Raw genomic sequence first — 26,939 nt, forward strand, 5'->3', positions numbered from 1 at the left:
GTGCTTCCCCAAGCGCGTGCTGTCACTAGTCCGCCTTGTAGGGGTTCCAGCATCGTCTGCCCCGACTGCTCCGCCCCCTGCCACCACCCCGGCGCCTGGGTGCTGGCTTCTGATACCGGAACTCATGCTTTTTGTCATTAAGCACGCCAGAGAAGAAACTTCTCTGGTTTCCTGGACACCAACAGACCCCAGATTTCCCCCTGCCCGTCCCTACGTACACCCGCCCTCCACAGCCTTAATTTTCACGTTTAGTGCCCAAACTTAGTTTGCATGTGTTAGCTGTTGTAAATCTATCATAACAGTGTGACGCGGCATGAATAATGCATCACTGGGCTGTATTAGTTTTCTGTCTCCTATCTTATTTATGACACGAAACAGGTGGGAATTTGCAAAAGCGAAATCCAGGCGCAGGGATTCTTGGGTAATGGTATGCAAATTGGTGTGAGCGTGGAAAGATGCACCAAGTCCTCGGGTGTCCAGGGAGCCTCCAAGGCCCAGAGCCCTGGTGTTCAGGTCACCCAAGCTTGCGGATCAGGAGTCATGATACTCCACGGAGTCATCTCGGTTCAGCAGTTTTCTCTTAATTTTTTTCAGTGTGTGTGTCATTGTTATCGTTGTCATCCTGTTTTTCTTTCTTTAATTAAAAGTTGGCAGGTGAAACTCGAGAAATCGATTTTCTAAAGGTTGTGGAGACTTCCCAGGAGGAAAGTAACAAGTTCCAAAGGAGTGCAAGTGTTTTCTAGTAGCATGAAGAATTGAGGTTAGATGTTCAGAAGGACTTCCTTTCAGGAAGCTTATGAAGGATAGAATGTGGGGGGTGGATTTGGGGATCCCGTGGAGCTCCCTTCCCAGGGGGGGCACCGATGGGTCAGAAGTGGTCCAGGGCCGTGGTTGCCGCCTCTGCTCTGGGGTCTGGGGGTTGTGGGGACATATCTCAAGGGACGTCCTGTGGGACTTGGGTGGTTAAGGGGCTGGGCTCCAGGCTTCCTCTCTCCTCACCAAGAAGAGCGCAGGGCTTTCTTGTCTCTGACGTTTGGTTTCCCCCGGTCCTGGAAGATTGAGGTTGATGAAAGGATTTCACGGTTAAAGAAAAAATTGTTTGAAGCTGTTGGCTCAGGGAACAGGTTCTGTGAAACCATGGAGGAGAAAAGGGAGACGGTAGAGGGAAGGCAGATGAGAGGGGATGTTGGAGAGAGAACAGACTGGGACTGGAGATGGGGCAGGGGCAGACGATGGCACTGGGGGTGGGGTGTGGGGAGTGGGCAGTCCTCTGTCTTCTGAGCCCCTGTCCCCCAGCATCTCTGGCTGTCAGTCTGTCCTCCCCTCCACGTAACTCTTCCGTGTCCACCCCCCTCCACCATGGTTACTCTCCCCTCTGAGCCTGCTGCAGGATTAGGGATGGGGACACCATAGGAGCAGTTGTCCAATCCCCTGGGATTTGGCAAAGACACAGAGAGCCACGGACGGACCCACGGAATGCCAGGCCTTGGGCTGGGCCTTAATACAGTGGTGGCTGGGAGCGCCGGCGGGAGGGGTCACACCGGGAGAGGTTTAGGCCAGTGCCCGGTGCTTAGGGTGCATGTGGTGGTTATGTCATGGCCTTCGCAAGCCTGGCCGCTGGGCTGGGGGAGGGTCTGCCCGGTGGGAACCTCGAGACGCATTGCCGGCTGCCCCTGCTGTGGTCTGAGCGGACTCGGCTGATGGTCAGTGTGGGCTTGGGAGCCAGGTTGGTTGGTTTTGACCCCCAGCTCCACCACCTATTGCCTCAGTTTCCCCACCTATAAAATGGGGATAATTACAGAACCTACCTCAGGACTAAGCAGCGTGATGTACGTAAAACTCCCAGGGCTCTGCCTGGTGAGGAGTCAGCATGGCGGGCAGGTGTCAGCCGCTGTTTTATGGTGACTGCAGGACCTGCTCAGGATCCCAGGGACCCCGCAGTAGGTGGTGGAGCCCAGATCTCAGGGTGCTTCTGACTCCAGTGCCTGTGCTCACGAGCACGTGTGCATGTGAGTGCACGTGGGTGCGTGCACGTGAGAGAGAGGGAAATAGGTCGAGTATATTAATGTCATATAGGTCCTTGTCTGTGATCTGAGAGTGCTGACAGCACCCTGCTGGGACCTGAGGGCCTGGGTCAAGCCTGTAATCAATCCCCCCTCTCTGTTATCCCCTGGCCCCATCCCCAGCTCCCACCCGCTCTGGACAGTCACCTGATCTCTCACACGGCTGCCACAGCTCCCCAGCGTCTTGGGGGTGGATCTGCACCTGGTCCGAGAGGTGGCCCTCCCCCGAGCCTTTCACTCATGCCCTGAGCGGGAGGGCAGGGAGGACGCCTTGGCCGAGCCTGCTCACCTCTGCTGCTGAGCCCAAGGGGAATCTGGAGTCCAGACCGTCACAAGGGGGGAGGCCCCCCTCTGGTTAAGCAGGTGCCACAGGTGCTGAGCAGATGCCGTGTGAGGGGGTGGGGGCCATGGAGGGCTGGGTGGGTGCCTGGAATTGCACCACGCAGGCTCGCTCGGGCAGGGCCGGCAGGTGTAATGCCATCTGCCCCTTGGAGCTGGAAAGCAATGCTGAGCCACCACGGGGGTTCTTTCCAGAACAAAGCTCCCTCACACCTGACCCTGCTTCAGCCTGACCACCCAGGCTGCCTCTTCCCTGGCTCTTCCGGCCCCCAGCTCAGGGGTCGCACTGGCTGGGGCTCCAGTCCCTGTGCAGGGCCCTGGGCTCCAGCAGTGGCCCCCACCCCCATGGACCTGCCGCTCTGGTGTGGGTGTGGTGAGGGGGTCACGGGGCTGACAGAGACCCCCCCCTCCATGAGTTAACGCTTATCGAGACTCACCCAGAGGCTGGTCCAAGCTCTTTGTGAGTAGCGACCCGTATAACCTTCACAACAGTTTTATGCTGGTGGTCACCTCATTACCCCCCCTTTTAAAGTTGAGGAAACCGAGGCAGGAAGTGGTGGAACTGGCACCCAGACCCTGATGGTCTGGTCCTGATCCCATGGCCTCAATACCTCTCGAAAGCAGGAGGTAGGTGACAAGATGACCTCAGGCCACAGTGATGTCACACCGAAGGTGAGCCAGGCAGCCGAGCTCAGCCCCACTACTTCCAGGACAGGCCACTCCCCTTCTGAGTCTCGGTTTCCTCATCTGACCAGAGGCTCAGTGGTCCCACCAAATCTCGGGGCCAGCGGGGGCTCCGAGGGTTGAGTTGAGCTGCGGTGAGCGCAGCCCAGATGCACACAGGTGCCGAGCTACACGTCCCCGGCTCTCTGCTTGGGGCTTCACCGGGGTCCCTGTGGTGCTGGAAAGGGACAGGCACCAGGCAGACCCCGGTGCAGCCCGGCACCTGCTAGTCTAGAGCAAGGCTGGAGCAGACCCACAGCCAGGGTGCTCGGTGGCCCCAGGTGGCCGGCAGCCCGGCTCCCTCCTCAGGTGTGTGCGCTGCGTCTGCTGGCTTGTATAACTGAAGAAAACAAAAGGAAATTAAATAGGACTAATGAGGAGAATATCTATAGCCCACACTTTGAGATGTTTTTTAGCCAGATGCACAGGTGGATGTCAGTTTGGTTTAGTTTTTTTTGGTTGGCTTGTTTGTTTTCTTTTCCACTGTAGTTTATTACAGGATATTGAAGTTTTGTTTTTAAAGACAAAACGTTGGTGTGGCCACAGCAGGACAACCGTCCCTGCAGTGGCGCTTTCTGTGGGCCTTGCTCTGGGTGTGGTGGGTGGCAAGGAGGGTCTGTGCCCACCTCTTTATGTGCCTAGTGATAAAGAAGCTTCAGTGCAGGAATTTTTAACTTGGCAGTGGGGGGGGGGCGGCAAGAGTTGTTTACAGACTCTTTTGAGATGTTGGCAAAAACTATTGATCATCTTTCTAGAAAAATGCACCAAACACACCAAATTTTGCACAATCAATTCCAAAATGGGTTGTTGAAGACAAGTTTGGGACCGGCTATCACTCTTAGGGCAGAGATGTTGTCCTTCCCTCTGTCCCTTCTAGGTTCCCGGGGTGGCCCTGAGCCAGGAGAGCCAGCACCCAATGAAGTCTCTTGCTAGACAAGAATGGCCTCGACCCCACTTTACAGATGAGTAAACCGAGACCCAGAGGTGTTAACTGACTTGCTGGTAAGAGGTAGAGGTGGATGCCACATCTTAAGCCTCCCCACTGGCACACGATCCCCTGGCCTTGACCAGGTCCGATTCTGAAGGCAGAGTGTTAAGCTTTGGACGGAGCCCCACAAAGGTGTCTGTCCATGGCTCAGAGGTCAGATGTAGGCTTTGGAGTCCCATTAGGGTGACAGACTGTCCCGTTTCGCCCAGACAAGGAGTTGGACTTCCAGTGCTACAACTGGGGTCTCTCTGGGCAAACTGGGACGAGTGGGTCACTCTAAGCTGGAATCCTGGCTTTCTCCCCATTTTCCAAGCACAGTGACTTTGTGAATGGCACTCAGCCTCTCAGTTTGTTTTCTCAGCTGTAAAGTGTTGGTAAGAATAAGATAGATAAGGGAAGGGAGTTGTGTCCTAATTGTCTTTAAAAGACTGCCTCTGCCTTCCCAGTGCAGCGGCTTGGAGTATGACCTCTGGGTCTCAATCCTCAGCCTGTCCCCTGGCTGGCGGAGTGACCCCTCACCGCTTTCTCGAAGCTTCGGCATCCTGCCTGTTAGGTGAGGATGGAAGGGTGGTGTCCTCATCCCAGGTTGCAGGGGTACTAAGCGGAGCCAGAGCTGGCGAGGTGCTGGTGAGTGCTCCGTGGATGGTCTACTGGGTCCATGACCAGGCCTCCCAGGCCAGCTCGTTGTGGTGACCGAGCAGCGAGTAGGAGGCAAGAGCCCCTTCACGCCCACACCCTGCTGGGGAGCTTGGCATGAAGGTGTCGGGGGCAAGCCTGGAGCTTGGAGTCCACAGGTCAGGCCCACACCCCAACTCTGCCCCTGTCTGGCGGGTCACCTGGGCTCATCGTGTCCCCTTCTGGGCTCTTGCCCTCTTCTTTCGTGAAGGCCTCTGGGAAGATGAAATACCAGGCATGGCGTGGCCTGGCACACAGTAGGTGCCCAGCGAGCCTGGCACACAGTAGGTGCCCAGCGAGCAGTAGCCTCCTGCCATTTCCTCGGCAGCCCCTGGCCCCTGAAGGCCCCAGCATCCCTTCCCGGCTCCTTGGCGTTATCGCAGCTCTAATGACTTTGAGTGCTGAGCTGCTCACGCCAGGAATTTATGGAAACCAGACCCAGAAGCATCACCTGGAGGCACGTAAATATTGTAGGACTGAGGCTGGGCTGTGTCAGCACTACTTGGGGTGGGATTACTTACCTGAGACCCTCTGAGCAGATGTCTGCCGCAGGGCTGCCGTGAGGCTGCTGGGAGAGGGCGAGGGGAACGGGGCTCCGTGGGCGGCTGCAGGACGCTGGCTTGTCCCCGCTCCCCTGACCCGCTCCTGCCCACAGCCGCGTGCGTGGGGCGCTCACGGTGTGCTGGCCCCATCCCATGAACCGCCCAGCACCCCATAAGGCAGGTTCTCCTTCTATCTCTGTTCGCAGATGCGAGAGGAGACCCAGTGACCCTGCCAGAGATGAGCTGGGAGCTGGGAGTCAGGCCCGGGCCCTCCCCTCCAGCGACCAACCTTTTTTTTTTTTGAAAAATAAGTTTACTCCCCTGACTCCCAACTTTTTAATTTAAAATATTTCAAACTACAGGAGGTTGAAAGAATAGTACAATGAACGCACGAATTGTCTTCACCTAGTAAACCAACTGTTAACATTTTACCATAATTTTCTTCCCATATTATACATATACACACACACTTTTTGGGGCTAAATCACTTAAAAGCTAGTTGCAGACGTCATCGCCCTTCATACATAAATACTTCAGCTGGGCTCCCTTATATAACCTCAGTAGCATTATCGTGCCCATCAATCTACCGACCATAGGCCCGTTTTCCCAGTTGTCTTCAAAATATAGCTACTCCCCATCGCCACCTCCAGCATCCAGCTGGGAACACATGTTGCATTTGGTTGTCATGTTTCTTTTGTCTCCTTTTAATCTAGAATAATTCCTCTCCTTTTTTTTTTTTTTTGGTCTCCATGATAGTGACTTTTTGGGGAGATTCAAGCCAGTGTCTTCTCATAGGTCCCACCAGCTGGAATTGCCCCATTGTTTCCTCCTGATGAGATTGGAGTATTTGGCCAGATTCGGCTGTAGGAAGCCGTGCCTTCCTATCACATCCCCGGGGAGGCGGGAAATGCAGGCTGGTCCCATCCTTCATCACTTGGTTAAGGTGGGGTCTGCCAGGTCTCCCCATCATAAAGGTACCAGTTTCCCTTTGTAATTACTGCGGGGGATTCTTGGAAAATGGGAGAATATCCTGTTCCTCAGTGAATTTTCACTACAAACTTTATTTGAAGAGGCGTTTCCTCCCCCCCACTTAACCCTCCTCCTTTATTACTACTGCAAATTCATAGTGTATTTTAAAAATCCAGTGCACTATCATCCAGGACCATTGTTATTACTTTTGATGCTCAAATTGTCTCATATTTGCACACCAGGAGCCCCTTTGTGCTGGGTCCTGGGTCCTGTGGACACTTCCTCATCATTCTTTGAGCACTTCCTTGCTTGTCTGCCTCTAGAGAAGCTCTCGGCTCATCTGGTACTTCCCCTGCCCTAATCAGCCATTTCTCCAGGGTTCGCTTTTGTGGGGAATGGTGTTTAGAAATCAAGAAGTGGTGTGCTCACTGCTGCCGGGGTGTCATTGCTTCCAGACACTTACAGTGGACAGAGCCTGGTGAATCACTGTGCCTGTTCCATTAACCATCACCAAGCTTACTAAGTAAAGTTCAGGATTTTTTGTGGATCTTTTTGTCCTTAAACAAGGACCAAGCTTGTGTAGTCAGAGTGCTGAGTTCCCAACCTACTTGAATGGATTCTTTTCTATGTGGGTGTGACCGTGTTCCAATAAAACTAGATTCCCCAAAACAGGCGGCAGGCTGGTGTAGCCTGAGGGCCATTGTGTGCACACCTCTTGTCCAGAATATCATCCTAACAGAGCAGCTCCTGGTGCAAGGTAAGCAGCCAGTAAATAGCCGTGCCTGGACCATAGCGGCCGAGTGGGCAGGAAGTATCAGGCCTTCTGGGGCTCAGAGGAGGGGCATGACTGGGCTGGTTGTGCAGGGGGGCAGGGGGCCTTCTTCAGGGACAGAGGGTAGAGGCCTCTTAGATGGTAAGGTGGTCCCCCCACTCCTGGGCCCCCCAGGCTGGCCAGGGATTAGAGGAGGGGTCCAGAGGTGAGAATGGGGAGCCATGGCCTGGAATTGGGGTGCCAGGTGGGCAGTGTTTCACCTGGTCCTGGTTGGGAGGAGAGCAGAGCTTGATAAGCTGATAGCCTCCCCGGCTCTGGGCAAGCAAACACCCCATGTTTGGAAAACAAAATGAGATGCATGCTTGTCAGCTCCGAACCCAGTGGCAGCAAGGGCTGGGCCTCACTGCCGCCTGCTCCCACCCAGGGGTGCTGTGCTCAGCTCCCTCCGCCCTCCTGGGGGACCCATGATGCCAGGGTGCCACCTACCCCTGCCCTGTGTGCCCAGGAGGCCCAGCCTCTGTGCCCCAGACCCGGCTTCCCCCAACAGGCTCCTGGTGCGGGGAGGGGTCCTGGCAGCCCAGGAATAACTGAGGAGTGAGGGGCGGAGGCTGGAGCTGCCCTGTTCACACCTATCCCTGCCCTCACCCCCACTTGCCTTACCATTGGACTTGGCAGCTTTGCACAGGCCTTGGGCGAAGCCCTTTGGGCCTGGAGACAGACTTGTTATGCCTCTGGAGGAATGAGCCTGGATGTCCACTGCTGACTTCTCTTGTAATTAGATTCTGACGGCAGCACGCCGGGCTGACTGGCTGCAGATTCAGGTGCAGCTTTCCGTGGGCCCAGGTCTCTCGGTTACAGTGCGGTTTGGCTTTTTCGGAGGCAGGAGATGCTTCTGAGCTTCCTTCGGGAGCCGGGCAGGAGTCTCGCTGCACGTGTGTGAGCATGCACACACCTTCCTGTTGGTATTTATGTGTTTGTGCATTCATGTGCAAGTACGTGCGTGCCGGTTTTTGGAAAAGTCTGCAGACGAAGCACGTTGGGTGCCCCTTCCATCCCGCTGCCGCATCCGTTCAGCCATCTGCTTGTCGACAGCGGGCATTGCGGGGCTGCGGACCCGGCCTCAGGGTGTCATCTGTGTTGGGGGTTGGTGGTTCCTCGGCTGGACTCTCCCAGCAAGGCCCCCCTCGTGGGGGTGTCCTGTTGTAACCATGGGCTCGGCCTGGGTCTGAGCCTTTAGGAAAGCTGAATGCAGGCTGGTGCAGGAAGATAACCACCCCTCACCCCCGACAGCGGTTTCTTTCCTTGAAGGAGAGCTCCTCTCTGGAAAGGAGCTGCCCGCCAGCACTGCCGGGGCTGTGGGCTGTAGACTGTGGAGCAAAAGGCCAGAGACTTGGACGTTCCCCCCCTTGCCCTGCGCTGCACGGACTGAGCCCGGCTTTGTGGAGGCTGTGCGGGGGCCGGGCCTCTCCCCACATCCCAGGGCTCCCTGGCTGAGCCTCCAGCTCCCGGGCCTTCACCAGGGCGCGGGAGGGGTGCCAAGGAAGGAGGAACAGGACACCCCCCCCCAGGAGGCCCAAATCTGAGCCCCCAGTCTGAGGGAGGAAATCGCTCCCTGCCCTCTGAGTGTGCCCGGCCTGATACGCGGCCCCCTCCTCGCCCCTGGAGCGCCCACTTTGGTGGAGATGAGGCACTCCTGTCCCAGAGGGAGCTGCAGCTTCTGCTCGAGGGGCCCCCCATCAGGGGTGAGCTGCGCGCTGGGACCCTGCCTCCCAAGAGCAGCCTGGGGCCCTTCCTCTGGGACCCTCCACTTTCCTGTCCCCCCAGCCCGTCCGTCAGGCCACCCCACCTGGGCCGCAGAGCTCAGCCTTCAGGGACTGGCTCAGAAAAAGCCATTTCATCTGCCATCTCACAGCCTTGCCCTCCGCGGGGCCCCGTGTTCTTCTTTTTTTTAAAATTTATTTATTTTTGGCCGCGTTGGGTCTTCGTTGCTGCGCGCGGGCTTTCTCTAGTTGCGGCAAGCGGGGGCTACTCTTCGTTGCGGTGCGCAGGCTTCTCATTGCGGTGGCTTCTCTTGTTGCGGAGCACGGGCTCTAGGTGCATGGGCTTCAGTAGTTGTGGCTCGCGGGCTCAGTAGTTGTGGCTCGCGGGCTCTAGAGCGCAGGCTCTGTAGTTTTGGCGCACGGGGTTAGCTGCTCCGCGGCATGTGGGATCTTCCCAGACCAAGGCTCGAACCCGTGTCCCCTGCATTGGCAGGCAGGTTCTTAACCACTGGGCCACCAGGGAAGCCCGGGACCCGTGTTCTGATCGGGAGTGAGCACTGAGTTCATTGGCTTGGCTCCCCCTTGGCTCCCCATGGAGACCCCCCTGCCCCAGCTTCTTTATCTCGGTGGGAAACCTCCGGTGATTTGAACCGGGATGAAGTTGGGGCTGAGCTGGGGATGGTGTGACAGCGGCAAAAGAAACCGAGTCCTTTTATTGCCACTTCTCACTGGCTAAGCCCACGCGAGGCCCAGAATTCCAGCCCGCTGCGGCACAGCCCTCAAACTGAACTTCTTTCAAAGGTAAACCTGAACTTGTCACTTACCAGGCTCAGCCCCCTCCCGCACTTGAATACAATCTAAACTCTTCGCCGTGGACTTCAGGGCTGCCGGGTGTGATCTGGCCCCTGACCGCCTCTCCCACTTCTGTCTTGCCACCGTGCTCCCCAACACTGACCGCCTTTCTGTTTCTCAAATACGGCAAGTTCATTCCTGCCCCAGGGCTCTTGCACTTGCTGTACCCTTTGCCTGACATGCTCTCCCCTCCCCCATCCCACATCCCAGAGCCGATTCCTTCACATTTTTATTGTCTCTGACAAATACTACCTCCCAGAGAGACTTTCTCTGGTCACCCAATCTTAATGGCACCCAGTATTTTTCCCAGTATTTTTACTATTGGGAGTAATCTTTATTTGTTTTAACTGTGTGGGCCCCTTGTTTATCTTGTTCATCACTATATTCCCAGCACCTAGACCCACGCCAGGCATATCGTAGGGTCTCAAGAAGATCTGTTGGATGAATGAGGCCGTATTAGGAACTGGGTTTGTGCTAAGCTCTCCCTCACCCAGGAGTCCCTATAACTCTCATGACAACCTCCACCTACAAATGGGGAGACTGAGGCCCAGACCTGGGAAGTTATTGAGGAAATGAGGTTTAACAGCAGGCCTGATTCTACATTGATGTTCTGGCCAACACCTCCTGCTGTCCTGGGCTTCCACCCAAGATCTGCTCTTTATAGAAAAAAAAAAAAAAAAAAGGAAAACCAGACAACTGGAAAGGAGGAAAATCAGCAGGTACGGCCCTGGAATAATACTCAGTGTGCAGGTTTCACCTCTCCTGCCCCTTCCCCTCCCCCAGTTTTGAATGTGGCCTTTTGCTTTTGTTTCTTTTTGCAATTACTGCTATAACATTCACATTCTTCTACGTTCATCACACAGTCTCTGTAAACATGACGTTGAATAGATGTAGGACAGTCCACTGGGTAGATGCACCAGAGTTACCTGACTGTCCCCAGTGCTTGGACCTCTAGCCTGGTGCACTGGGGTTGTCGATGTTTAAGTAACACCTCAATGTCAAGGCTGGAATTCAAGCATCCATCCATTCGCTCTTTGACCAGATTTCACTGTGCGCTGGGCCCTATGCTGAACAGGGAGGATGTTGACGGGCCTGAGGCTCAGTGTCTGTCCTTGGAGTTCATGGACCGGTGTGGGAGGCAGCCGAGCAGGGCCAGAGTGGAGTAGGTGTCGTCAGGCTGGAATGCGGCAGGCAGAGGAAGTGGCCGGTGCAAGGGTGGCTGGAGTGGGCTTCATGGCTGAAGACAGTGAAAAGCTTTTCCCAGGGGGGCAGTGGGTGGTGCACGTTGCAGACAGGCCATCTCGAGGGCAGAGGCGTGGCCGCGTAGGGCATCCTGAGCATCCTGCAGGCCCGGGCTCTGGCTGGCCTGGAGCGTAGGGAGCCTGCCAGGAAAGGCGGGGGTTGGGGCAGAGCTGAGGCCTGGAATGCCCAGCTAAGGAACTTAGACTTTCTCCGGCAGTAGATGGGAAGCCTGATGTTTATCTCCTCTCTTTGTAAGAGGTTTTTTTTTTTGTTTTTTTTTTTGTAATTAATTAATTAATTTATTTTTGGCTGTGTTGGGTCTTCGTTGCTGCACACGGGCTTTCTCTAGTTGCGGTGAGCGGGGGCCACTCTTCGTTGCTGTGCGCAGGCTTCTCATTGTGGTGGCTTCTCTTGTTGCGGAGCACGGGCTCTAGGTGCATGGGCGTTAGTAGTTGTGGCACGCAGGCTCAGTAGTTGCGGTGCATGGGCTTAGTTGCTCCACGGCATGTGGGTCTTCCTGGACCAGGGCTCAAACCCGTGTCCCCTGCATTGGCAGGCGGATTCTTAACCACTGTGTCACCAGGGAAGCCCTTTTTCATTAAAGATCAAAATTTCATTTAAAACTGTAAAAAAAAATCAAATAGCATGGAAGGGTTTATCTGGAAAAGCCCTTCCTACTCCCCGTCTCCAGTTCTGCTTCCTGGAAGAAAATACTTTCATTTGTTCTGTTTTTAATCCACCGGGCACTTTTCTTGTGACTCAGTTGTGTGCTCCACTGTTTCTGGATTTATCAGTTTTTGGACATTATGTCTTGCCTCCCTGCAGTGAAGACGGGGGTTTGGCTCACACCACCCACCTGCCTTCCCTGATAGTTCTGTTCTGTTGGTGCCTTCATACCTTTAGATAATACACGTAAGCTGTCACTTCCTCTTCCGTAGACTTGCAGCTCTGTCTTTCCCTGGCATCAGTGTCATGGTAGACCCTGGTGTGCGCTTGTCTTTCATTGCTCCACGTTCGGTGCTGTCACGTGGGTAGCTTGAGATGGGCCATGTTAGAAGTATTTACACCACGGGAATCAGCAGACGCAACACACCAGGATTCCCCCCGCCAGTTGTTAAAATGTTTACCGACACAGCACTGCCGGGCTTCTGAGGTTTCTTCCCTCTGACTTGGGTTCAGGCAGAGGCCGGGTTAGCTTGGCTCCCAGAGGCTTGGCTGGCCGGCCCCGCCCAGCACTGACAGCCCTCCCTCTGTGCCGCAGCAAAGCTTCGAGGCACACCAGGACGCGGCCGTGAGTGTGACACACATGGTGAAGGCGGGCAGCGGCGTCTGGATGGCCTTCTCCTCCGGCTCCTCCATCCGCCTCTTTCACACGGAGACGCGGGAGCATCTGCAGGAGATCAACATCGCCACCAGGACCACCTTCCTGCTGCCAGGTGAGGCTGCCGCTGGGCCATCGTGCCCTGCTGTCCTGGGGCTGTGAAGGGCGGGAGGGAGCAGACATTCGGGAAGCAGCTTCCATGGCCAGGCCAGCCCATCTCATTAACCCCTGAGGCAGCCTTTGGTCAGCCTTGAAAACTAGGCCTCCCAGAGGGGAAGCAGTGGGCTCAGGATTTGAACCCAGGCCTGTCCTTCCAAAGCCCTTCTGGCTGTCACCGCAGCACAGCAGGCGGGGGCTCGTGGGAAGTCAGGCTCTGAGCTCAGGTGACTCCCGCCAAGTCAGGCGGCCGCTAAAAAGCCACGCTGGGCAGGAAGCCAGGCTCATCTATACCTGCCACTCCTCAGGTTGACCAAAAACCCAGTTCTGCCTCAAGTCACCTTCAGAATAAGGCAAAGGGAAAGAGAGAAGGTCAACTAAGGGTCTCTTTCCTTAGAGGTTTTTAAAGAAAGGCAATTGTCCCTCTTAGTTTGCCATCAGGTTTGGGGCAAGGGGAGGGTGAAGACCTTGGACATCATCCCCTTGGGACCCGTGCTTCCTCCTGCAGAGCTGTTTGTGAGACCCATGGAGAGGATTAAGATCTGAGCTCACCTAGCACCCCCGCTGCCACCCAGCATCTGCCGAGGCCTCCGTAGAATCGGCTCCAGGCATCTCCCCTACTGTCTGCTGCCCCAGTTGCTGCCCAGATCCCTGTGGGCTGTGCTGGGAGCCAGGGAAGACATGTGCTCAGGGTCCATCCCTACCCCCAGCGGGCTTTAGAGCAGCCCTCGGGCTAGCAGGCCTTGGCCTGCCTTGCCCTGACCCGGGGCTGGTCTGGGAGGGTGTGGGGACTGTCCTCTTCAAGCTCAGCCAACTGGGCTGGGTGCAGCAGCTGGGGGCGCTGAAGGGCCCCAGGGCCAGGGAAACAGAGAGGTGTGGCAGGCTGAACCTGGAGCTGATTGTGAGAGGGGCTCGGCAGATGGGCCATGGCAGAGGCTGGAAGTGGCCAAGGGGGGGGACGGGAGATGGTTACTAACAACAAGATCAACAACAATAGCGACAGTACCTAGTAGCTGCCACTCTACAGCGAGCTAGGCCGGAGTTAGACAGGCCCTGCTGGAATCCTGGCTCTGCCGCCTTCCAGCTCTGTGACCGGGAGCAAGTGGAGAGCCTCTCCCACCTTCCGTCCCCGCCTCTCAGGGCAGGTGTGGGCCTTACCTGAGGTGGTGAGGACAGCGCCCCATGGTCCCCGGCTCCAGTGCGTGATGGTGTCGTCCACCATCGTTATCTTCATGGCAGTCCCTGCCCCTCATTGCACTGGTCCCCTTCGGCCGTGCATCACCCCCCAACCCTCCAGTCAGGGCCCCTCCCACCACATCGGCACAGACAGAAGCCACCTGTCTGCTTGCCCGACCTCCCGGAGCTGGGCCCTGGACACGTCAGAGTGGAGGCTGAGCTTCCTGGGTTCAGGGCTTCCCAAAGGTCCCCAGGAGTTACTGTCCTGGGCCTCCTTCCCCCAGGCCTGACCTTTCCTAACACTGGGGAGCCCGGGCCCCTGCTGGCCGGGACACCGCGAGCCCAAGAGGAGCCAGCCCTGGGTGGAGGGGGGCATCAAATCCACCCTACACTGTGCCCTGGCAGAAGAACAGAGCAGGATTCTTAAATTCTTTATTAGAGGTATTTTTAAAAGGCTTTTAGGTATTTTTTCTTCCCCCATACCACCAAATGAAATAATTGTGTAATTACTAATAAATTTGTTCCTCCTCTAAGTGCGGATATTTTTTAAGGGCATGTTAAAAATTCATCACGCTTCCTTCCCCCGACCCCTTTCCTCCACTCGCGTCCCCAACTGGTATTAATGCATTTTTGAACCTAAACTCCCTCCTCCTCTTAACTAGACAGGTCATTAATAAAATGTCCTCTGAGAGCCTGAGCTTTTTAAAGTTGTATATCTCCAGATAGATGGCTTGGGTGAGTTGAACACTGCTGCATTAAGTCTCTGTGATAAAATATTTATCCACCATTAGACCTTCTTTTTTCCTTTCGTACTGTTTGTGAAGTGCCTTGCTCTTTTCCTCGAGGCAGAGTGGGAGGAGGAAGGGCCTCGGAATGAGGTCTGCAGATGAAGTCATTTCTCCATTCCGGCATCTCTTTTGGTTTCTTGCTGCCTTCCTTTCATTTGCCAGGTTTCTGCTGTCCAGTGGGGGCCGAGGGGGGGCAGGGGCATCAGGAAATGGTCTGCTGCTGGTCCTAAGGCCCCAGGGGCCCTGGAAAAGGAGGGGAGGCATGTGAGATGAAACATTTGCCACTGCTCCCTCTCTTGGCTTTTATTATTTTTGTGGGTTTCTGGCTCTGATGGAGCTGATCTCAAGAGACTAGGTCCTTTTAATAATCACAAATATTGTCCTAATAGCCTCCATTTTTTGATTATATATTATGGGCCAAGAGGTGTGCTCAACTGTGTGTATATATTATACTGTGTGTACAGATATATATATATATTTATATACATACACCCTATGTATATATACATATATAATATTGCTAATAATCATAAAACTGAGCAAGGGACATTTGTAATACTCATTGAACAATGAGAGACAGTGGCTTGTCGATTCACGCAGCTGGTAAGTGACAGCAACACCTGTGTCCTTACTCACTTCTCTGCTTTCATTCATTCATTCTCTCATTCACTCATTTACTCACAGGTCCTTTTTAAGAATATTTATTGAGGTACATTTGATTTACAATATAAGTTTCCGGTGTACAACATAGTGATTCACAATTTTTAAAGGTTATACCCCATTTATAGTTGCTATGACATATTGGCTATATTCCGTGTGTTGTACAATATACCCTTGTAGCATATTTATTTTATATCTGGTAGTTAGTACCTTCTAATCCCCTACCTCTGTCCTGCCCCTCCCCCGGTCCCTCTCCCTACTGGAAACCACTAGTTTGTTCCCTAGATCTGAACTCACAGGTCCTTTTCGAGTGTCTACCATGAACCAGGGTATTCGGCCATGAGCTGGGGAATCAACTTTGAGACACAGATAAGCTGCTGCCCTCAGGAAGCTTACATTTGGGAAGGCAAACAGTAAATGAGCAAAGAGAGAAATAGAGGAATTACAGACCTTGAGCAGAACCAAGAAGAGAAGACAGGTGGTGACGTGAGAGGGCTCACAGCCCGAGCCTCCTGCACTTTCTGATTTCACGAGGGCTGGGAGCACCCACGGTTGGACTGTCCTCTGAGGCTGTCCTAGTGGTTGGGAGCCTACACTCTCTGAATTGATGAGGATGTGGGGAAGAGTCACAGCTCCCCCAAACCCAGATACTGTTTGTGAAATAGCCCCTGACAAACTGGCTTTTTTCCCACTGTGGTTTCCATTTCCACATTGAATCAACACTATGAATGTGACTCGCTGAGTTTGCACCACGTCGCCAGACTCATATATCCCACTGCCTGCTGACAGCTCCCCTTGGGTGTCTAATGTGCATCTCAAACAACATCCAGTATTGAACTTGGACTTCTACCCCAAGCCTGCTCCTCCTTGGTCTCGGTCCACAGCACTGCCGTGCACCCAGCTGCTTGAGACAAAAAGCTCTGAGCTGTCCTTGATTCCTCTCCCCTCCCCCCTCCCCTTCAGTCTGTCAGCAGGTCTGTCTCTAACCTGTTGGTTTCTCACCATCTCCCTGCCACCACCGTGTCTCGGATGCCACCATCCCTGCCTTGCTGATCTCCTTGCTCCCCCCATCACCCCAGTCTTCCGTCTCATTGCAGCTAAAATGCTCCTCTAAAATCCGGGTGCATCACTCCCCTGCTTAGGCCTGCCAGCGGCTCCTCATCACGCTCGGAATGAACGGTCAAAGCCCTAGCCCTGGCCCATCTACTCTTCTGACCCTCTCCCCATCGTCTCGCAGAGCCCTCATCCCCGGGATGCACTGGCTCAGTCCTCCACAGACTGCGAGCTCATCTCGTCACAGGGCCTTTGCACGTGCCGCCTCCAGGGCTTTTGCTTGGGTCTTGGCGTGGCTGCTGCCTCCTTGTCATTGGATGCAGCCTCCGCATCCCCCCAGGAAGCAGAGTAAGGCACAAAACCCCGGCATCCTCCCACCCACTCTCTGCCTCACTGCCCCGTTTCACTCCTCTGCCTAGTAGCTATATTCCTTGTTTCTGTTTTCTTTTCCTCTTTCTCCTCCCAGGGCTGCATTCATACGGTAGCTACCATTAAAATTAAAATTAAAAGAAATTACAAACTCAGCCCCTCAGTCCCACTAGCCACATTTCAAGTGTCAGTAGCCATATGTGGCTAATGGGTACCGAATTGGACAGTGTGGTAGAGAACCTTTTCATTATTGTAGAAAGTTCTAGAATGTTTGCTCCTTAGGAGCAGAACTTTGTGTGTGTGTTTCCCCCTGTGCCTCCAGCACCGAGTGCAGCGTCCTGCACACAGTAGGTCCTGGGGATGTGCTGGGGTGCCGAGTGAATGGATGGGTGATGGTATAGACCAGTGTGTTAGGAAATGCTGTGTGAACCCCAAGATAGTAACCTTCCTTCTGGGGTGACCATGGAGCCACACCATTCTGCTCTGAGACTCTGCTCTGCAGAGGAAGCCCATACACCTACAGGTATGGAACTCAAGTAATTTGCTCAAGAGCAGAGAGGCAGTGAAAGCACCAGGCTGTAAAAAGTGGCAGACCTGAGTTCTGCTCCTCCCCACTCCCCACCCCGCACTCACCAGCTGGGTGACCTCTTTGGACCTTAATATCCTTGTCTGGAAAATGGGCACAGCATCCGGGTCTTACATACCTCTCAGCTGTTGCAAGGCTTATGTCAGGCTAGGGCAGGTATACGAAGTGCTTTGGAAACTGCAAAGCAGTATTTCTCAAAGTGTGGTCCCGGGCCCAGCAGCATCGGTGTCACCTGGGAACTTGCTGGAAATGCAGTTTTGGGGCTCACCTCTGGGGTTGGCCCCTCAGTTATCAGCCCTCCTGGTGGTGCTGATGCATGCCCAGCTTGAGAACCCCCTGTTCTAAGCATCACTGCACGTCATGGCATGACTTTGAATTTGAGGAGAGAATAATCCTGTCCGTGGGCAGAAGAATTCAGGCCAGAAGTGAGACGGCCCTTTGGAGGGACAGGAGTGGGCTCCCAGCCCCTCCCTCCTGCCCATTCCCGTTGACCGGAATTGTTAGCAACAGAACAGCAGCGAGGATGGCAGACGGCCCCTACCTGTGAGTGCCATGTACCAGCCACTGGATTATGTGATTTACAATCATTGGCTCATTTACTCCTCAGGACAAGGCTTTGAAATATCATCATTGTCGCCTTTTGCAAGTGAGGGAACCATGCCACAGACAGGTTTTGTTTCTGGCCCCGGGACATGGAGCCAGGAAGTAGTAGAGCCGGGGTTTGAACCCAGCGCCTGGCCCCGCAGCCGTGCTCGCAGCTACCATGCTGTACAGCCCACACTGTGCTTCCTCCCTGTGAAGAGCCGAGGGACCCGCCTTCCCTGCTGTTGCTGTTCTCACTAGAAGGAAGAGACAGCCCCGGGGGTAGCCGGATAAGAACTAATCTGGACTGGCATCAGAAACATGCTGGTTCCTGGCGCTGAGTGCCCGTTTCACTGTTGGGCCCGGGGACTGCAGGGTACACTGCCCTCGCCGGAGGAAGGGCCCATGTGGGCAAGATGTCAAGCCCGGGCTGGAAACCAAGGGGCTGCAACAGACTGCCAACTCACCTGGACCCCTCCCCATGCATCCCGTCTGCACCATCTGCCTCACCCTCAAACCCCCACTTTCCCAGGCCTCCCTTCACTCCCCAGCTGGCCAGTTGTGTCCCTGGCATGGGCGGCCCTTAGCGTACACCTTGTGCCAGATAAGCCAGCCATGCTCACATGGGCCAGTACCGTGGCCTTCCCTCATAGCATCCTCAAGGCAGCCCCGCTTTACAGAGGAGGAAACTGAGGCTGCGTCGGGGGAGCGCTCAGCTGGGGGACCCGGGGACCAGACCCCAGCCAGGTTAACCTCCCAAGCCCCATATCGTAATCACAACCCTGTCCAGCTTCTTGCTTATCTCAGGAGAGGAGCCCAGACTGTGCCATTTTCTCACCTGCAGTGGCCCCCATCCACTGCCCCCCCACCCCCACCCCAAGAGGATGTACTGCTCATGCTGGCTTCTCCCCCTGCAGGCCAGAAGCACCTGTGTGTCACCAGCCTCCTCATCTGCCAGGGTCTGCTCTGGGTGGGCACTGACCAGGGTGTCATCGTCCTGCTGCCTGTGCCGCGGCTGGAAGGCATCCCTAAGATCACAGGTGAGGCTCTGGGAGCCAGTCCTGCAGGGCCCGGGGAGTCAGCTGCTTATGGCCAGGGAAGGGTAGATCTTGTGCCCAGATGTTTGCACTCTCTTCTGATATGGGGGTGGGGGTCCATTCTCCAACATCTTCTGTCATCGCAGGTGGCACTGTGGCTCAGTGGAATTAAATCACCTTGGCCTTGCAGTCTCCTTCTGAGTCTTCTTTCTGAGTCTCAATTACTTAATCTAGCAATGGGCACAGTAGGCATGTTGGCCAGATGGTTTGGGGATTGGCTGAGACACCTGACTAATGGTAGAGGATCTGCTGGGCCCCTTCTGCCCCCTCCCCACAGCAGCTTCAAAGTGTCCAGGCTCCAGTGGTAGAAATAACTGAGGGCTCCTGGGGCTGGGGGTCCATGTGCAGCTGTGTTTGCATGGATTAGAGGGAGAGCTGCCCTGACTGTGGCACTGGGTTCCAGGATCAGGGAAGACCCCAGAGCTCTGGGCCCCTCTCTGCCTCTGCCCTGAGGGGGATGACGAAGTGGCCTCTTTCAGCTGCTGCCGGAGGGCAGGGCTGAGTGCAGTGGGAGGGAGAAGTCCTGAGGGAGACCAGCCCCCTGTGGATCTCAAACCTCTCTGCCAAAGAAGACTCTCTTCCTAAATTGGAAGATTTCCCATTTTCATGATTTTATCACATAGATCAATTTGTTCATCCCAGGCTTGGTCCTGGGGTTGCAGGGATGCATTGGGCAGAGACCCTGCCCCCAAATGCTGAGAGTCTGGTAGGGGCAGCTTGTAGCCAGGGTAGCAGGTGCTATGATGGCAGGTGTCCTGGAATCTGCAGGGCATAGAGACAGAAGTGATCATTTCTTCATGGCTGAAGGCAAGAAGGGTGCCCTGTGGAGGAGCTGAGCTGGGCTTCAAGGCTGAGCTGTAGAGTTAGGTGGATGGGAAAGGCTCTCTAGGCAGAGGCAATGGCTTGGGCAAAGCACAGGGATGTGAGGATGGCTCAGGCAGGGAGCTGCAGGTGCTTTCACACCGAGGTTCCCCATGTGGTTTATAAAGTCACTCGTGTTCCCCTGCTCCAGTTCTCCAAAGAAAGTAGCCCTGGAGCATGGAGAGCCCTCCCCCAGACCCATGGCCTTCTGGGAAGATACCGACATAGATTGCAGTAACCAAAAAAAAAAAAAAAATAACCAAAAACAAAACCCAGAAATTCTCCAAGAGACCTGTTGGGTCTTTAAAACTCTGGGCCTTTGGGCCCCTTCTCTCTGCCCTCTTTCTGCAGGGAAAGGCATGGTCTCGCTCAACGGTCACTGTGGGCCTGTGGCCTTTTTGGCTGTGGCCACCAGCGTCTTGGCCCCCGATATCCTGCGGAGTGACCAGGAGGAGGCCGAGGGGCCGCAAGCCGAGGAGGACAAGCCGGACAGTCAGGCTCATGAGCCAGCACCCGTGCCCGTGAGCCACGTGGGCCGAGAGCTGACCCGCAAGAAGGGCATCCTTTTGCAGTACCGCCTGCGCTCCACCGCCCACCTCCCGGGCCCGCTGCTCTCTGTGCGGGAGCCGGAGCCCATGGACGGCTCAGCCCTGGAGCACAGTGAGGAGGACGGCTCCATCTACGAGATGGCTGATGACCCCGACGTCTGGGTGCGCAGCCGGCCCTGTGCCCGTGACGCCCACCGCAAGGAGATCTGCTCGGTGGCCATCATCTCTGGAGGGCAGGGCTACCGCAACTTCAGTGGCGCCCTGGGCGGCAGCGGGAAACCAGCCCCGTGTGGGGAGACGGACAGCGCCCTCCTCATCTGGCAGGTGCCCTTGACGCTATAGCCCCCACCCAGGCCGCGCAGCTGCAGGCCTGGCCGCAGCCAAGCCGGGCTCTCGGCCTGCTGTGGACCCTCCCAGCGGTCCAGGGTCCCCAGGGAGCACCGGGGGGCAACGCCTTCCAGGGACCTGCATGGCGCCATGCGGCCGGGCCTGGAACTCTGGTAACTACCTGAGCGGGGCAGAGGAAAACCTCTTCCTTTTTAAGAAAAAAAAAAAAATTTCAGAGTGTTTAGGGGAGCGGTTTGGGTTTGCGGAGAGGGAGGACACCTCTGGAGAAGATGGCCTTCTTTTTAAAAGCAAAAAACACAAAACCTCACAACTGCCTGGCAAGCCCAGTGCCTCTTGTCCAGGCCCGAGCGGGGCTCAGGGGCGGCCATGCGCCCCTCCTGGAAGGGTGCGTGTGTGTGAGTGTATGAGAGTGTGTGGGCTGGTGTGTGAATATATATAAATACGTATATATGGTGTATATTATATGTGTATAAAGTCTGTACATATTGGAGCTCTGGGAGATGCTGGAATAAAAGGCAAGAATAACGTCAGTACTTGGATTGAGGGTTGGTTTTTTGTTTTGTTTTGTTGTTTCGAGATGTGATGGGGGAAGAGACAGAGCAGCTGTCACTGGATAGGGGTTGTTCTGGAACCAGCAGGAGGGATCCAGGCCAGGCACCGTGAGAACAGGCCCTAGAACTGTGCTGTTCGGTGCGGTCGCCGTTGGTCACATGTAGCTGTTTAATTTTTTAATTAATTAAAATGAAATAAAATCACAGATTCAATTGTTCAGTCCCATTAGCCACATTTCTAGTGTGGCTCAAGGTGCCCAGGTGGTGAGTGCCAACCGCATTGGACAGCACAGGTACGACTGTTTCCATCACCCCAGAAAGTTCTCTTCTGTTCGGTGAGGGGCTCTTGGGAGTTTCTTTTCTGAAAGTTTTTGGAAGAGAAGGCTGGGCCCCAGCTCTGGAATGGTGTGGAGGCACAGCCCTTGGCATCCATCTGGCAAACCTGGGAGGAAAAGAAACTGAAGGGCTTCACTGTGTGGAGGGTGAGGGCCTGGGGCTGTTGCTATGGGCAACAGAGCCACGAGGGAGGGGGCTGAGGTCCCTGGGTCTGAGGGAGGATGGGGTGAGTTCCAGGGGCTGGGAGCAGAGCCTAGGCTGTGAGGTGGGATTGGCAGGTGGGGACCTGGCTCAGTCTCCATCCTTAAGTTTCTAGAGCTGCCTGTAGAAAAAACACCAAAACCCAAACCCACCACCCAGAAGGGAAGTGTTCCCTCCATCTTCCCACCCATCCATCCACCTCTCTGTCATCTGTCGGCGTGTCTGTTCGCCCACCACCCACCCACCCACCTGTCCTCCCTTCCACACGTAACGGCGGCCACACTGGGATACAGGGAGGAGGGAAGCCGAGGCGGGAGGCAAACCTCGAAATGAGACCTGGCCACCGGCTCGATGCGATTCCATGGGAAGCTCCGGGAACCCAGGGGAAGAGCCGCCAAGGAGGGGACATTTCAGCCGTGGTCTGACTACCTGGTGGGATCTCGTGCACTGGAGGAGTCACTTCCTTGTTCACTCCTTTCACACGCCCCTTGAGCCCTGCTGTACTCAGGCACCATGCTGGTTGCTGGGGCCACGGAGGTGAGCAAGGCCACGGCCATCCCTGTCCCTTGTCCTCAGGAAGTGCATGCTTAGCGGGTAGGGCAGGCATGAGCCAGTGGGCGAGGGCTGGGGGAGGTCAAGGGTGCTGCAGGGAAAGGGAAAGGCCTTGTGGAGGGAAAAGCCTGTGCAGAGGTTGGCTTATTCCTGGGGTGGGGAGCGGCGGGTGAGTGGTCCAGCATGATTGCCCAGGAGGAGGAGGGGGAAGCTGTGTCTGGAGGAACCCTGGCCCTGGACACTGACCAACTACATCCACTCCAGATGAACCCATCTTCTCTGGGCCTCAGTTTCCCATTTTGTATCAAAGGGAGGCTCGTTACCTCCGATGGGAGGGGAGGGTCCTTTCTAAGTACAAATGGGATAAAGAACATGTCTTCATTTCCATTGCTCAAGTTAATTACTGAGTGCACTGTCTGGGTGGGGCTCCCCGGGGGAGCTGGACGGGACTTTTCCTGGGACAGCGAGTGGTAGGTAGAGGCCGCTTGGGACAACGGACAAGCCTGGAGTCTAGGATCCGGCAGGCCTGCATTCATGTCCAACTCTGCCACAGCCCCGCCGTGTGTCTTCCAGGGCGTCCCTTCACCTCCAGGCCTCGGTTTCCTCGCCTCTAACATGGGGACGATGAGGCCTTGAAGAATTGCCGGGGACAAGTGTTAACAGGTCCATGGAAAGCACCAGAACGGTCCTCCAGCGGCAGCTCTGTGATGATTGCTTATGTCGTCGTAGCCTGCCTTGTTCCAAACGATTTGAGGCAGGCTGTTCATATTAAGAAGTCCCCCTGCCTTTTGTGCAGGAGTTAGTGTCTGAGAGCTTTGCGGGTCTGTTAGATCCTAGCCCTGCGGATCGCTCAGCTGAAGAGGACCCGGGAGATGTGATGGGGCCCGTGAAATCTGTCACTGAGCAATTGACCGACTCTGCTACTGTAGTGAAATTATCATATCAGTCAGCAGCTCCTCTCCCGAGTCTCTGACAACAGAGCGAGGGAGGATCGGGGGGCGTCGGAAACGGCTCCCGAGTCGAGTGGAGGATGTGCCTCGCATAGGAGAGGAGAGGCCCTCTCTTTAGATATTCATCGGAGTAATAATAACCACAAGCGCTCTGGGTGCCCCAGCTCATTTTATCCTCATAGCCGTGCCCTGAGTAGCTGCTCTGTTTGCCTCATTTTGCAGGTAAGGGGTCCGAGGCTCAGGGAAGTTAAGCAGCTTCCTGAAAAGTGTCAAGGCCAAGGCTGAGGTAGCCTTTTTTTTTTTTTTTTTCAATTTTTGTTTTATTCAGTTTGCTCCAAGGGCAAAACCAATAGTAACAGTGATGGCAAACATTATTTTGGTTGGCTCACAAGCCTGATCAGTAAAACCTGAAAAACAGAAAATGTTACACAAGTTGCAAATAAAGTGCTCCTGGAGTTGACTGACATGACAGCAAGAAGGAATAATATAAATGCAACAGGCGTTAACATTTAGAACAATACCTGTAACCTGCTCATTTCTAGGCAATTCTGAGACCCTGTTGCAAACCCTTCATGTATTACTGCCGATTTCCTTTGACATGAAATGTGACTTTACCAGGCTCTTCCTGGACCTTACTCTTGCTGCACTTGAGTGGTTCCTATTCCTACGGCGCTGGCGTATGCTGTCAGGATCTCCACTATCTGCTTAGTTTCTAGGGTGTTACATTTGAGTTGCCATTGGACATCGGAGTGGAGAAGCAGGGGGCCTGGTGGCTCTGTGCGTTTGGAGCTGTCCGGGGAGAGGTCCAGGCTAGAGGCAGGTGTGAGCCTGGCTGTATCTCAGGGGAGCAGAGGAGATGGAGGAGACGTGAGAACAGCACAGGGAAGGCGGGTGTTGGGAGGTCTGGGAGATGAACGCGACACCCAGGGAGCCTGAGAAGGCCCGACCCAGACGAAGGGGGAAACCAAGAGGGCGAGATATCCTGGAAGCCACGTGAGCGTGTTGGAAGGAAGAGGGAACGATCTTCCACGTCCAATGCTGTGGAGAGGGTAAGACGAGGCCTGAGAACTGACCTTCAGTTTAGCCACGTGGAGGCCATTGGTGACCTTGACAAGAGGAACTCGGGCAGAGTGGTGGGGAAAGGCCTGATGGAAGGGGGTCCAAGGTCGAACAGGAGGCGAAGAACTGACTGATTGGTCTGGGCGAAGAGCCCGGGGAGCAGGGTCCGGGGTGAGGCTCTGAGGCTGAGGCGGCCTGGGTGGTCCTTGGGGCCCCTGTGGTTGGGATGGAGGGAGTGACAGGCGTGGATGCCATAGCTCTGAGGGCCCAGAGCATATCAGTCAGTGTGCCTTAGTCCCTTGCCCTTGCCCGAGGGGAAACCACTCTTTTCTTTACCCCCGATGAGCAGATACAGCCTCCAGATGAGACCCTCATCAGGAGGCAGCTGTGACCTGGACCCGTCTCCCGGCTGGGGTTCTGTGCAGCTGCTGATTGGGGAGCTCAGGCTGATGGCAGGCTGCTCGCCGCCCACCCGTGGGTTCCCCAGCCTGCTCTCTCCCTCCTGCTGTCCTTCCCTGCACACAAGGACACTCACCACCTGGGCCATCGCAGACCCGCGGTCCCAGACCGTCCTCTGCCCTGCTGTCCCCATCCCTCTCCCACCCTGGTGGGCATGACAGGGACACAGATCCCTGCCCACGGCTCTGTCTCCCTTCATCTTCCTGACTTTCTCCTGGACTTGTGAGGCCCAGGGTGTGGGCTGGGAGTGCGTTTCCCTCCCCGGGAGCCCAGGTAGTGTCCATCCTCAGGCTTGTCTCCTCCAGTCTCCCCCATTTCCAACTTGCTGATTAAAATGGGATTTCTGGTCTGGGAAGAGCTACTCTGTGGCCTGTGGGGGTCTCTGGGCTCAGACGTGGAGCTTTGCTCTTGCTTCGTCAAAGGAAGTGACTTGGCCTGGGTTTCCCCAGAAGCAGATCCTGAGACAAGGATTTTGATTCGAACTGGGGACACTGGGATGGGACGTGAGACAGGGATGGGACGGAAGCCAGAGCAGGGTGTGTTAACTGAGCAGGTGACCCGGGCTGGGGAGCTCGGGAGACGTGCAGAGCCTCAGAATTCCCCAGCTTCGGGGTGAGGACGCCGGGCATATATCCCCACCTCTCGTCAGTAGGGTCCCTGGCCGAGGCTGCTCCCAGAGCCATTCATCCAGCCCTCCAGCCTGCTTCACTGCTCAGCCAGAGAGATGGCCTCGGGCCAAGGATCCCCCGTGCCCCCAGTAGAGCATGGACTGCCGTAGTGAGTGCCCAGGAGAGCTGGCTGTGGCTTTTATAATTTTTAAATGTTTTCTTCCCCAACAAAGCCAGGCTTTCAAGAAGATAGTCTTGCTATGGACACAAAAATATCTAATTTGGAACTCAAAGCTGGTTGTTTCTTTTAGGTTTCATCCCCCATGTCTTAGTCAGCTTGGGCTGCTGTAACAAAAGACCATCACTGGGTGACTTTAACAATTTCTTTCTCAGTCCTGGAGGCTGGGAAGTCCCAGATCAAGGTGCTGGATGATTCAGTGTCTGGTAAGAGCTCTCTTCCTGGCTTGCAGGCTGCTTTCTTGCTGTATCATCACGTGATGGAGAGAAGACGCTCTGGTGTCTCTTCCACTTATTATAAGGGCACTAACCCCATTCATGAGGGCTCCGCCCTCATGACCTAATCACCTCCCACAGGCCCCACTTCCAAATATCATCACATTGGTGGTTAGGACCCACATTCAGCCCATAACAACTTCTCTCTCCTCCCTTGCAACACACACACACACATGCTATCTGGCATTGTTTTAGTGGGGTGGGGGTCAGGGAGATGTTGATTCATCAAGATTTATAGGGGATGAAAATAAACCTCGAACACATCACCTTGCTACACAACTGGGTACTTTGCACTAGAATCACTGGGGATATGAGATTGTCCTTGTTCTCATGGAACATGCAGTCCAGCAAGCAGGGTACCGGTGCCAAGGAGATTCAATCGAGGGAGGCTTCCTGGAGGCAGTGAGGTGTGGTGCAGCAGATTCAGGCCTTGGAGTGATGCAGATTTGCGTTTGAATCTTGGCTCTATCATGTATTTACTATGTGGCCTTAGACAAGGGACAGGCTTCTGTACTTCCATGTCCTCAGCTGAATAAATGGGTTAATAATGCCTTCCTTGCAGGGTGGCTGTGAGCGCTTAGTAGATGTTAGGTATCAGCTATTACTATCATTACTACATCTTCTAATCCTGCTGCTACTGCTACAAGCATTATTTCAGTGAATCTTCAAAATTAACTGGAAAAGGGGACTTCCCTGGTGGTCCAGTGGTTAAGACTCTGCACTCCTAATGCATGGGGCCTGGGTTCGATCCCTGGTCAGGGAACTAGATCCCGCATGCCACAACAAAAAGATCCCGCAGGCAGCAATGAAGACCCTGCATGCTGCAGGTAAGACACAGTGCAAATAACTAACTAAATATTAAAACAAAACAAACAAACAACAACAGAAAAACCAAAAACCAAAATTAACTGGAAAGGGAGGGAGATGAAGAAACGGAGGCTCAGAGGGTGCAGTAACCTGCAGTGCACACAGCCCGGGGAGGGGGACGAGGATGGTGGGGCAGAGGTCTGCCATTCTGGGAGGTCTGGTTCCAGGAGGGACTGGAGCTGAGCTAGGGGTCGGGGCTGTGTTCTGGCTCAGGCTCTCCTGGCCTGTTTCCAAATCCTAGGCTCAGCTCAGGGGACCTCAGCTGTCCTTCCCTGAGGCCAGAACCATGTGGGGCTCCTTTTTGTCCTGTCTGAGGGGACCCAGCCCTCCTGACACCAATATGTTTTGTGTGACCCTATGAAAGTCCAGTACA

General features: G+C 54.9%; 1 protein-coding gene and 1 non-coding gene across 10 annotated transcripts in view; both read left to right on the forward strand.

Moving 5' to 3' along the window:
- ARHGEF10L (Rho guanine nucleotide exchange factor 10 like) overlaps nucleotides 1–20,742 on the forward strand; it is a 143,324-nt gene extending 122,582 nt beyond the window's left edge. For all 9 annotated transcript variants that reach the window (XM_068539016.1, XM_068539017.1, XM_068539015.1 and 6 more), the window contains 3 exons: nucleotides 12,187–12,361; nucleotides 18,534–18,656; nucleotides 19,926–20,742. In XM_068539016.1, the coding sequence (XP_068395117.1) occupies nucleotides 12,187–12,361; nucleotides 18,534–18,656; nucleotides 19,926–20,464 (837 nt within the window). In that variant the 3' untranslated portion in view covers nucleotides 20,465–20,742. The remainder of the gene's footprint in view (nucleotides 1–12,186; nucleotides 12,362–18,533; nucleotides 18,657–19,925) is intronic.
- Nucleotides 20,743–26,389: 5,647 nt separating this feature from the next.
- TRNAR-CCU (transfer RNA arginine (anticodon CCU)) lies at nucleotides 26,390–26,462 on the forward strand. Its single transcript has one exon. It is a non-coding gene; the product is annotated as a tRNA-Arg (tRNA).
- Nucleotides 26,463–26,939: the final 477 nt, after the last annotated feature.

The sequence above is a fragment of the Eschrichtius robustus genome, chromosome 3, assembly GCF_028021215.1.
Source record: "Eschrichtius robustus isolate mEscRob2 chromosome 3, mEscRob2.pri, whole genome shotgun sequence".
In the NCBI taxonomy this organism is placed as follows: Eukaryota; Metazoa; Chordata; class Mammalia; order Artiodactyla; family Eschrichtiidae; genus Eschrichtius; species Eschrichtius robustus.